This window comes from Entelurus aequoreus, linkage group LG02, assembly GCF_033978785.1.
Source record: "Entelurus aequoreus isolate RoL-2023_Sb linkage group LG02, RoL_Eaeq_v1.1, whole genome shotgun sequence".
Taxonomy (NCBI): Eukaryota; Metazoa; Chordata; class Actinopteri; order Syngnathiformes; family Syngnathidae; genus Entelurus; species Entelurus aequoreus.
The window spans coordinates 760,001-772,887 of record NC_084732.1 but is presented as its reverse complement, the minus strand read 5'-3'; the positions used below and the strand labels follow the sequence as shown (position 1 = coordinate 772,887).

The 12,887-nt window shown below is 41.3% G+C and overlaps 1 protein-coding gene across 4 annotated transcripts in view; it reads left to right on the top strand.

Annotated features, from left to right (window-relative positions):
• Positions 1 to 12,887, top strand: part of LOC133665454 (A-kinase anchor protein 13-like) — a 364,315-nt gene that overhangs the window by 139,232 nt on the left and 212,196 nt on the right. For all 4 annotated transcript variants that reach the window (XM_062070780.1, XM_062070772.1, XM_062070757.1 and 1 more), the window contains exons 7-9: positions 3,160 to 3,343; positions 3,523 to 4,897; positions 8,878 to 8,951. In XM_062070780.1, the coding sequence (XP_061926764.1) occupies positions 3,160 to 3,343; positions 3,523 to 4,897; positions 8,878 to 8,951 (1,633 nt within the window). The remainder of the gene's footprint in view (positions 1 to 3,159; positions 3,344 to 3,522; positions 4,898 to 8,877; positions 8,952 to 12,887) is intronic.

The following is a 12,887-nucleotide window of genomic DNA, read 5'->3' as shown; positions in this document are numbered from 1 at the left end:
CGATATTACATTTTAAAGCATTTATCGGCCGATATCGGTATCGGTTTCAATAAGTAAAATGTATGACTTTTTATAACGCCGCTGTGTACACGTATGTAGGGAGAAGTACAGAGCGCCAATAAACCTTAAAGGCACTTCCTTTGCGTGCCGGCTCAATCACATAATATCTACGGCTTTTCACACACACAAGTGAATGCAAAGCATACTTGGTCAACAGCCATACAGGTCACACTGAGGGTGGACGTACAAACAACTTTAACACTGTTACAAATATGCGCCACTCTGTGAACCCACACCAAACAAGAATGACAAACACATTTCGGGAGAACGTCCGCACCGTAACACAACATAAACACAACAGAACAAATACCCAGAACCCCTTGCAGCACTAACTCTTCTGGTACGCTACAATATATTCCAAGCTGCTGTTTTGAGGCATGTTAAAAAAAATAATGCACTTTGTAACTTCAATAATAAATATGGCAGTTCCATGTTGGCATTTTTTTCCCATTACTTGAGTTGATTTATTTTGGAAAACCTTGTTACATTGTTTAATGCATCCAGCGGGGCATCACAACAAAATTAGGCATAATAATGTGTTAATTCCACGACTGTATGTATCGGTATCGGTTGATATCGGAATCGGTAATTAAGAGTTGGACAATATCAGATATCGGCAAAAAAGCCATTATCGGACATCTCTAATAAAAACAGCAGTACTGTTTTTCCATTTACAGTAAGATACACTACATTTTGAGGTGAAATTATTGCAACTTACCATACTTTTTGTACATTTTAGTTAAAAAAAACCCAAATCTACTAATAAAATGCATGAAAAAATATAACTGCTATGTGGCCCTCAGTGAAAACGACTTTGACTTAGATCTGATCTACATCAACAATTTTGGTAGGGTTGATGCTCGAACCCGGTTTTCCCGGTTGTTCGATAAGAAAAGAACCGAGTCCTCCGACTCGAATCCCTTTTTGAGAACCGGTACCCGTTATCGAGACCACTATAGAAAAGAAAAAGAGTTGGTTCTTTATTCTAATCCATGGGAACGAATCCCGTCCCGACAAGAAATGCCCCGTGGGACATCACAAGAAATGACGTCACGTAGCTCAGTCATTCGTCACGGTGGGGTGCAGCGGTTCGTTCTCCCGGGACGCAAAACTGACGGCTCCGGACGAAAGCGTGCAGGTAGGAGATGATTTATTTCTCATAAATCATACACATTACAACAGACAGGAAGGAAACAAAAGGAAAGCGTGCCGTTCGCACGAGAAGCTAAAGCAAAAACTTACTTAGCACAGGAATACTAGAAGCTAAGGTAACTTTAGCACAGGAATCATGAGCTGGAAAACCAGAATGCCAACGTAACTGTTGCAAATGCAAAACAATGAAGCCACGACGAGTGACCGGAAAAGGCAGCCTTAAATAGAGTCTCTGATGAGCAACAGGTGTGAAGAATATCTTATTTTCAATAAGGTTGAAAGTATTTCTCATAATTCTTCTTCTTTGTACTTTGTAAGCACTATTCGTTTGAACAAGCTCTTAAACTGGATCATATCAGGACAATGTTTCACTTCTTTACTTAATCCATACCATCATTTCATTCCACATCATTTTAGCTGTTTGCAATTTGACCAAATCATCGAACTTTAATATTTTTGACTCAATAAATAAAGTGTTTGTATGTTCTCTATATCCAACATTATGTATCAGTCTAATTGATCTTTTTTGTAACACGGTTAACGAATGTAGCGCACATTTGTAGTTATTTCCCCACATTTCTGCACAATATTGCAGATACGGTAATACTAGAGTAGCGAGCAGTAGAGAATGTGAAGTGATTTGTTAAACCAAATATTGTGGTTTTTTTTTTCATGTACAACAACCTATTTGGACTCGATAAGAGAATCGATAAGGAATCGGTTCCAGTGTTTCCCATAAACTGCCAAGCTACCTGTGGCGGTGGGGGCGTGGCTATGGGTGTGGTCACCATGACATCATCGAGTAATTTGCATAATTTACTACAATGATATCATTTTCTCTAAAAGGCTCAAAAAATGTATACTTACTAATTAATAATAACAGTTTTGTTTTAAATGTCCATCCATCCATTTTACAATATAATTACAACACTTTATGTACATATTTATATACAGATTTGAACAATAAGTTATTCACTGAAATATATTTATTAATTGTGGTTCTTACAAAAAATATATCTTATAAAATATAAAAGCTAAAATGTCTCTTAAAGCTCTGCCCCTTTAATTAGAGCATACTAAATAATTTAACTTTAGCCTACTACTACAACCATATTATTTACCAGCAACATAAAGTGAAACAGAGGCAGCGGTGTCCTGCCACAGTCAGTAACAAATAAACAGAAAACAGTAGTGGTCAAATACAAATAAGGCAACAAGAGAAGTATCCTACACTTCTCTTTGGTAAAGTAAATCTGAACAGCCTATATGGGCATCTACATCAACTATATGATTTGCCTGAGAAGCTGGACAGGACAAAAAAAAAAAAAAAAAAAAAAAAAATATATATATATATATATATATTTTTTTTTATTTGTGGCGGACGTAATTATTTCGTGGCGGGCCGCCACAAATAAATTAATGTGTGGGAAACACTGCGGTTCGATAAGAGGATTTGATAATAGGCTCGAACTCGATAATTTCTTATAACACATCATTCCTAGTGGCTGGACAGGACAGGTACAAAATATAAATATATATATTTTTTAAAATACATTAGAATTTTTGTCAATAGATGAAGAATCGTTACAAATAGGGATCGCTCCAATGGCTAATTTTTAAAACTCCTAAAAAATCAGTGTTGGCTAATAAAGACTCAAATGGACCTCCACGTGTGTTTTTTGCGACGCGGTCGGTTGACAGCAGCCCGGCGGTCGCTGACCCCTCCTTTTACGGCGTTTACACAGCTCGACCCGCTATCTTCTCAACAGCTGAGAAAAGAGCCCTCGTCAACCACAATGGCTTCCTTCACTCTCAAAGTAAATGGATTAGGGCGGCCAAAGAGGGAGAGTGGATCAGCTGACCTCGCTGTTAAACCCCTCTGTGCTCGGCGGGCCAATCAGGGCCCGGCTCCTTCAGGGATGAGCTAAGTGTTTATTTCTCCGGCAGGGCCGAGTCGGGAGAAGGGCCCGAGTGCGTCCAGCTGGTCCCGACAGACGCCCGCGTCGCCTGCCACCTCCCCCGGCTGCGCACGCACACGCTGACGCAGAGCGTTCGCCCGGGCTGCGATCCGCCGACCCTCGGCCTGAGCGTGGAGCAGCTGCTGCATTTGACGTGTCATCTCCACGCCAAGGTGAGTCACACCCCCTCTTTTTTGAGTTTGTCCCCGCCCGGCCCCTCGTTTTACGACCCCACGCTTGTTTTGCTAGAGCTTACTTACGCAATCCCTCATTGACTGCTGGAGAGCACATGTGTTTGTTTCCTCTGGAGAAACTTTTACCCCAGTTTTTTTTTCTTTCTTTCTTTCCGCAGAGAGTTTCTGTGCTGGATCTGCACTCTGACTCTCTGCACACAGCCGCCGAATGCCGCGAGGACATCGAGCCAGGGACGAGCTGCCCGCACGCTGAACAGGCCGAGGACTCGGAGGGATTTTGCGGGTACGGAGACGAGGAGAAGGACGACTGGAGCGTGTCGGTGAGCCCCCGAGAGCATGGCCCGGTGCCCCTTGAGGTTTGGGTGTGTCTCCAGTCTGGGAGAGATTATTGCCCATCGGCGGAGGGAAGGGAACGGCCTGTTACCGCACGCAGCTTGAGTGAGTGTGAGAGCGCAGGAGAAGGGGGGAGCCCGCCCGTGGGAGGGTGCGGTGAGCAGGAAACCGAACAGGAGGCCACAGAGGGAGAGGAGCAGGAAGTAGAAGAAGAAGAACAAGACGACGAGACACTCGGTGGAAGTTTAGTCATGGGCCAGTCCCGGTCCTCACACGGCTCTGACGCTGAAGGCGAGGAGCCTCACCAGGATGGCGAGGTGTTGACTCACGCCCCGGACCTTTCTTTAGACGACCAGGAAACCGACAGCGCAGGCTTGGCCCCCTTATCAGCAGAAGAGGACCTCCCAGTTCCGTCCGAGTGTGCCTGCGATGATGTCACCAGGGAGTCAGATGTTCCACCCCTCGGTGAGGGGGAACCTCCGGTCGACGTACACGGCTTGGAAGAAAACCAGGAAACAGCTGCTCGGGATTACGCCGCAGAGCAGGAGCAACAAAGCACAGGTCAGACCACTTCTATGGAGGTACTTGTAGCTCTCGAAGACGCGTCCGCGACGTCGGACTTTGCCGACGGAGCCGGTCAGGACAAGAGCGAGGGTCCGCCCGAGCAGGCCGATCTGGATTCCGGCCTCACCCCCAGCCTGTCCAGCGACGACGACGTCAGTTTCCAGTCAGTCGGAAGCTGCACGACGGACGTGTTCCACCCGACTGAGGAAAGCGTCTCCCTCGAGGAGCAAAACTGGACCAACGCGGAGACGCCATGTGACAGCAGCACACGTTCTCCGCCGTCGGACGCGGACCCGCCCGAGGGGGCTGCCGGCGATGGCGACCTCGGCCTCGGCGGCGCCTCCGAGCCCGAAGAACCGCTGCTCAGCGTCCGAACGGCTGAGGAACCAGAGGAACAAGGTGCCCCGGCAGAGCCTTCGGAGGAACCAGAGGAGCAAGGTGCCCCGGCAGAGCCTTCGGAGGAACCAGAGGAACAAGGTGCCCCGGCAGAGCCTTCGGAGGAACCAGAGGAGCAAGGTGCCCCGGCAGAGACTTCGGAGGAACCAGAGGAGCAAGGTGCCCCGGCAGAGCCTTCGGAGGAGGACCCAGCCTCTGTGGTGGAGGATGGAGACGGAAACAGTGCTGAGCAGAATGAAGGTGAGCACAAGATTGGCTTCTAAAGTCATCCATCATGTGAATGGTAGGATGAGAAGCGTTTGTGTTTAGTTTTTAGAATTAAAGAAGGTACATTTTACAGGTTTCAAATGAAACTGGACATGGGCAACATGGGTCTGTTTTCAGGCCTCTACTTATTTTATAAAAATAAAATAAATGAATGAGATATACTGTAATATTACATATTACATTAAAGGCCTACTGAAATGAATTTTTTTTCATTTAAACGGGAATATCAGATCCATTCTATGTGTCATACTTGATCATTTCGCGATATTGCCATATTTTTGCTGAAAGGATTTAGTAGAGAACATCGACGATAAAGTACGCAACTTTTGGTCGCTGATCAAAAAAGCGTGATGTCGCAGGTTGAAAGGCTCCTGACATTTCCCCATTGTTTACACCAGCAGCGAGAGCGATTCGGACCGAGAAAGCGACGATTACCCCATTAATTTGAATGAGGATGAAAGATTTGTGGATGAGGAACGTGAGAGTGAAGGACTAGAGTGCAGTGCAGGACGTATCTTTTTTCGCTCTGACCGTAACTTAGGTACAAGGGCTCATTGGATTCCACACTTTCTCCTTTTTCTATTGTGGATCACGGATTTGTATTTTAAACCACCTCGGATACTATATCCTCTTGAAAATGAGAGTCGAGAACGCGAAATGGACATTCACAGTGACTTTTATCTCCACGACAATACGTCGGCGAAGCACTTTAGCTACGGAGCTAACGTGATAGCATCGGGCTTAACTGCAGATAGAAACAAAAGAAATAAACCCCTGACTGGAAGGATAGACAGAAGATCAACAATACTATTAAACCATGGACATGTAACTACACGGTTAATGCTTTCCAGCCTGGCGAAGCTTAACAATGCTGTTGCTAACGACGCCATTGAAGCTAACTTAGCTACGGGACCTCACAGAGCTATGCTAAAAACATTAGCTATCCACCTACGCCAGCTAGCCGTCATCTGCTCATCAACACCCGTGCTCACCTGCGTTCCAGCGATCGACGGCGCGACGAAGGACTTCACCCGATCATCGATGTGTTCGGCGGCTAGCGTTGGATAGCGCGCCTGCTATCCAAGTCAAAGTCCTCCTGGTTGTGTTGCTGCAGCCATCCGCTAATACACCGATCCCACCTACAGCTTTCTTCTTTGCAGTCTTCATTGTTCATTAAACAAATTGCAAAAGATTCACCAACACAGATGTCCAGAATACTGTGGAATTTTGTGATGAAAACCAAGCTTTTTGTATTGGATTCAATGGTGTCCGAATACTTTCGTTTCAACCATTGACGTCACGCGCATACGTCATCATACCAAGATGTTTTCAACCGGAAGTTTCGCGGGAAATTTAAAATTGCACTTTATAAGTTAACCCGGCCGTATTGGCATGTGTTGCAATGTTAAGATTTCATCATTGATATATAAACTATCAGACTGCGTGGTCGGTAGTAGTGGCTTTCAGTAGGCCTGTAAATGACGTTACTGACGCTGTTACCGTATTTTTCGGACTATAAGTCGCAGTTTTTTTCATAGTTTGGCTGGGGGTGCGACTTATACTCAGGAGCGACTTATGTGTGAAATTATTAACACATTACCGTAAAATATCAAATAATATTATTTAGCTCATTCACGTAAGAGACTAAACGTATAAGATTTCATGGGATTTAGCAATTAGGAGTGACAGATTGTTTGGTAAACGTATAGCATGTTCTATATGTTATAGTTATTTGAATGACTCTTACCATAATATGTTACGTTAACATACCAGGCACGTTCTCAGTTGGTTATTTAGGCCTCATATAACGTACACTTATTCAGCCTGTTGTTCACTATTCTTTATTTATTTTAAATTGCCTTTCAAATGTCTATTCTAGGTGTTGGCTTTTATCAAATAAATTTCCACAAAAAATGTGAATTATACTCCAGTGCGACTTATATATGTTTTTTTCCTTCTTTATTATGCATTTTCGGCCGGTGCGACTTATACTCCGAAAAATACGGTCGTTCAAGTAAAATACCCCTACTTTTTGTATTTGTTAGGGACCGAGAGGACCCTATTTTATTTCTAGCGTTTTATTATTATACCGCCACCTCTTTGAGCTGTAATTTGACCCCCTTAACATGCTTCAAAACTCACCAAATTGGACACACACATCAGGACTGGTGAAAATTACGATCTAATCAAAAAAACCAAACCCCAAAACTCAAAATTGCGCTCTAGCGCGCCCTAGGAAGAAAACACAGACAAAACTCCCAGTAGGAATGTTGTAGAGACATGAAACAAAAACCTCTATGTAGGTCTAACTTAGACCTATATTTCATACACTGACAACCCCCAGCAAAAATCAACAGGAAGTGTGCAATTCCCCCTTCAAAACAAAAGTTGAGTAAAAACAGTCACCTTTTTTCAAACATTATCTCCTCTCAGCGCGTTTGTCGTGTCGGCTTCAAACTAGCACAGGAGAGAGATTGAACCCTTCTGATTAAAAGTTGATGAAAGAGTTTTAACTACTGCTCCGGTTTGGATTTTATGATTCCCTCAAAGTCGGTCCCGTCCATCGCTGCCAATCAGCGAATACAAAAAGTAGGGGTATTTTTACTTGAACTACCGTATTTTTCGGAGTATAAGTCGCACCGGCCGAAAATGCATAATAAAGAAGGAAAAAAACATATATAAGTCGCACTGGAGTATAATTCACATTTTTTGTGGACATTTATTTGATAAAACCCACCAAGAATAGACATTTGAAAGGCAATTTAAAATAAATAAAGAATAGTGAACAACAGGCTGAATAAGTGTACGTTACAGTGTTTCCCATAAACTGCCAAGATACCTGTGGCGGTGGGGGCGTGGCTATGGGCGTGGTCACCATGACATCATCAAGTAATTTGCATATTTTACTACAATATGATTTTCTCTAAAAAGGCTCAAAAAATGTATACTTACAAATTAATAATAACAGTTTTGTTTTAAACGTCCATCCATCCATCCATTTTACAATATAATTAAAACACTTTATGTACATATTTATATACAGATTTGAACAATAAGTTATTCACTGAAATATATTTATTAATTGTGGTTCTTACAAAAAATATATCTTATCAAATATAAAAGCTAAAATGTCTCTTAGAGCTCTGCCCCTTTAATTAGTGCATACTAAATAATTTAACTTTAGCCTACTACTACAACCATATTATTTACCAGCAACATAAAGTGAAACAGAGGCAGAGGTGTCCTGCCACAGTCAGTAACAAATAAACAGAAAACTGTAGTGGTCAAATACAAATAAGGCAACAAGAGAAGTATCCTACACTTCTCTTTTGTAAAGTAAATCTGAACAGCCTATATGGGCATCTACATCAACTATATGATTTGCCTGAGAAGCTGGACAGGACAAAAAAAATTAAAAAAAAATTAAAATATGAGTATAAGTCGCACCCCCGGCCAAACGATGAAAAAAACTGCGACTTATAGTCCGAAATATACGGTATTAAACTCGCGGGCCAAACTGAAGGGGCCGTAGTTTGGACACCCCTGCATTCGTAGCTATGGCATGGGTGATGGAACCTGATTGAGGTCCAGCCTGCGCTGATCGGAGCCTCTTGTATTCAAGCTCGGGACTTCATTGGTGTGAAAAACAATGAAAAACCAAGGTGAGTTGTTACAGTAGATACTGCACATTGTCCAACTTGATTGAATGCTTTTTTGACCACATGATGTTTAATCAATGGAGCCGAGATAAAAACAAAAAAAAAAGTGTAGCAAATGAAGACATAGATCACATGGCTGCAACAACAAAGTTGCTATCGCCTAAGGCCGCTACATCAACTCCGCTGTGTATTTTCAGCAGGATAAAAATGTCTCACTTCACTTGTTATTGATTCCTCACTGTGCTAAGGCTTTGTCATGGCATCGACTCTGTTGTGTTGTGTGCATTTCTCCAGAGGGGGAGGCCATCGTGTCTGAACACGCCGGGACCGGCGAAGCGCTGAAAGGAGACGAGCCCGATTCTTCCACGGTAAGATCCTAAAGTCCCCGCAGTGGAGACGAAGCCCCGGTATTTGTTATTATTATCATTATTGTGTTTACCATCGTGAGTCACGGTTCACGCGACATCATGAAGATGCTATAAACCAGGGGTCACCAACCTTTTTGAAAGCAAGAGCTACTTCTTGGGTACTGATTAATGTGAAGGGCTACCAGTTTGATACACACTTAAATAAATTGCCAGAAATAGCCAATTTGCTCAATTTACCTTTAACTCTATGTTATTATTAATAATTAATGATATTTACACTTAATTGAACGGTTTAAAAGAGGAGAAAACATGAAAAAAATGTCAATTAAATTTTGAAACATAGTTTATCTTCAATTTCGACTCTTTAAAATTCAAAATTCAACCGCAAAAAAGAAGAGAAAAACTTAAAAAAATAATCTATGGAACATCATTAGTAATTTTTCCTGATTAAGATTAATTTTAGAATTTTGATGACATGTTTTAAATAGGTTAAAATCCAATCTGCACTTTGTTAGAATATATAACAAATTGGACCAAGCTATATTTCTAACAAAGACAAATCATTATTTCTTCTAGATTTTCCAGAACAAAATTTTTAAAATAAATTCAAAAGACTTTGAAATAAAATTTAAATTTGATTCTACAGATTTTCTAGATTTGCCAGAATATTTTTTTTGAATTTTAATCATAATAAGTTTGAAGAAATATTTCACAAATATTCTTCGTCGAAAAAACAGAAGCTAAAATGAAGAATTAAATTAAAATGTATTTATTATTCTTTACAATAAAAAAAAAAAAATTACTTGAACATTGATTTAAATTGTCAGGAAAGAAGAGGAAGGAATTTAAAAGGTAAAAAGGTATATGTGTTTAAAAATCCTAAAATCATTTTTAAGGTTGTATTTTTTCTCTAAAATTGTCTTTCTGAAAGTTATAAGAAGCAAAGTAAAAAAAATTTATGAATTTAGTCAAGCAAGTGAAGACCAAGTTTTTAAAATATTTTCTTGGATTTTCAAATTCTATTTGAGTTTTGTCTCTCTTAGAATTAAAAATGTAGGGCAAAGCGAGACCAGCTAGCTAGTAAATAAATACAATTTAAAAAATAGTGGCAGCTCACTGGTAAGTGCTGCTATTTGAGCTATTTTTAGAACAGGCCGGCGAGCTACTCATCTGGTCCTTACGGGCTACCTGGTGCCCGCGAGCACCGCGTTGGTGACCCCTGCTATAAACCAAAACAATGCACCACTCCGCCGATATCAAAAGAAGAAACCTGTTGAGTTTGCATCGACAAACGTATCGGGACAGACATACGTGTTTGTTGAAGTTAGATTTGTGATAGTTTCCACTGGGGGTGTAACGGTACACAAACATTTCGGTTCGGTACGTACCTCGGTTTGGAGGTCACGGTTCGGTTCATTTTCGGTACAGTGAGAAAACAACAAAATATACATTTTTTGGTTGTTTATTTACCAAATTTGTAAACAATGGCTTTAGCCTTTTAACATTGGGAACACTATAATAATTCTGCCCACGTTTGAGTTTGAGTTTGAGTTTATTTGGAACATGCAAGCATACAACATGATGCATCACAATTTCCAGTTCCTCTTTTCAACATGTTCGAAAAGGAGTAGGAAGAAGCAGAGCTTATTTAACCCTACCCCTTTTCTTTACATAACAGTTGCTGAGACTTTTTGTTCACTTCCTGTTCACATTTATTCACAATAAACTCCATAAGTAATCACAATAAAAATAAATAGTAGTAATAATTTAATAATAATAATTGGTGAAGTAAGTCATATTTCATATGATGAGATAAGTAAGATTACTTTAAGAATGAATGAATGGATGGATGAAATAAATTGAGAATGTTTGTCATGGTTCTTCTTCTTTGTACTTTGTAAACACTTTAAGTTTGAAGAGTTTCTTGAAGTGGATCATATTAGTACATTGTTTGATTGCTTTGCTTAATCCATTCCATCATTTAATCCCACATACTGATGTACTGAAGGTCTTAAGTGTTGTACGTGCATACAAATGTTTTAAATTACGTTTTTCTCTTAAGAGAATCAACATTAAACTGCCTCAAGTTGTTGCTCAGATGAAATAAAATGACAAAACTTTTCTTCTACATCTAAAAAGTGCAACATTAAACTCATCATGCTTAATTTATTACAGCATTTGGGAAGCCTGCAGTTGAGTTTTATTATGTAAATGTTATATTGTTATCAACATGTGATAGCAGGGACCCTGCCATTCAAAACTAGGCTGCTGCATTACTAATGATTAATGTAACTATAGCTCAAAAAATTGTACAATAGCAATAGGAGAGACTATTCATTCCTGAACACCATGGAGTAAAGGCCTACTGAAATGACATTTTCTTATTTAAACGGGGATAGCAGATCCATTCTATGTGTCATACTTGATCATTTTGCGATATTGCCATATATTTGCTGAAAGGATTTAGTAGAGAACATCGGCGATAAAGTTTGCAACTTTTGGTCGCCGATAAAAAAAAGCCTTGCCTGTACCGGAAGTAGCGTGACGTCACAGGTTGAAGAGCTCCTCACATCTGCACATTGTTTACACCAGCAGCGAGAGCGATTCGGACCGAGAAAGCGACAAATACCCCATTAATTTGAGCGAGGATGAAAGATTTGTGGATGAGGGAAGTGAGAGTGAAGGACTAGAATGCAGTGCAAGACATATCTTTTTTCGCTCCGACCGTAACTTAGGCACAAGCTGGCTCATTGGATTCCACACTTTCTCCTTTTTCTATTGTGGATCACGGATTTGTATTTTAAACCACCTCGGATACTATATCCTCTTGAAAATGAGAGTCGAGAACGCGAAATGGACATTCACAGTGACTTTTATCTCCACGACAATACATCGGTGAAGCACTTTAGCTTCGGAGCTAACGTGATAGCATCGTGCTTAACTGCGGATAGAAACAGAAGAAATAAGCCCCTGACTGGAAGGATAGACAGAAGATCAACAATACTACTATTACTTCTACTATCAGGAGACACCGAACCAAACCCTGGACCTGTAACCACACGGTTAATGCTGTCCAGCCTGGCGAAGCCTAGCAATGCTGTTGCTAACGACGCCATTTAAGCTAACTTAGCTACGGGACCTCGACAGAGCTATGATAAAAACATTAGCTCTCCACCTACGCCAGCCCTCATCTGCTCATCAACACCCGTGCTCACCTGCGTTCCAGCGATCGACGGCGCGACGAAGGACTTCACTCGATCATCGGTGCGGTCGGCGGCTAGCGTCGGATAGCGCGTCTGCTATCCAAGTCAAAGTCCTCCTGGTTGTGTTGCTGCAGCCAGCCGCTAATACACCGATCCCACCTACAGCTTTCTTCTTTGCAGTCTCCATTGTTCATTAAACAAATTGCAAAAGATTCACCCGCACAGATGTCCAGAATACTGTGGAATTTTGCGATGAAAACAGACGGCTTAAGCTGGCCACCGTGCTATTCCAAAATGTCTGCTTCAACCCGTGACGTCACGCGCAAACGTCATCATACCAAGACGTTTTCAGCCGGATATTTCGTGGGAAATTTAAAATTGCACTTTATAAGTTAACCCGGCCGTATTGGCATGTGTTGCAATGTTAAGATTTCATCATTGATATATAAACTATCAGACTGCGTGGTCGGTAGTAGTGGCTTTCAGTAGGCCTTTAATGATGCAGTTACATTATTATATCAACTATCAGAGACAGAAACTCTTCATTTAACATAATGTCCTTTTTTGCTGCTTCAACACAGTTCAATCAACACAGAAAAAGGTAAAGTGAAATAACAGACAGACAGGGCTTTGCTGTCCGTAACACACACACACACACACACACACCGCAAAATGAGCTAACGTTACGCTAAAAGCTAATTAGCCTTTACCTCAAGCCAGGACTGCGAGCGAG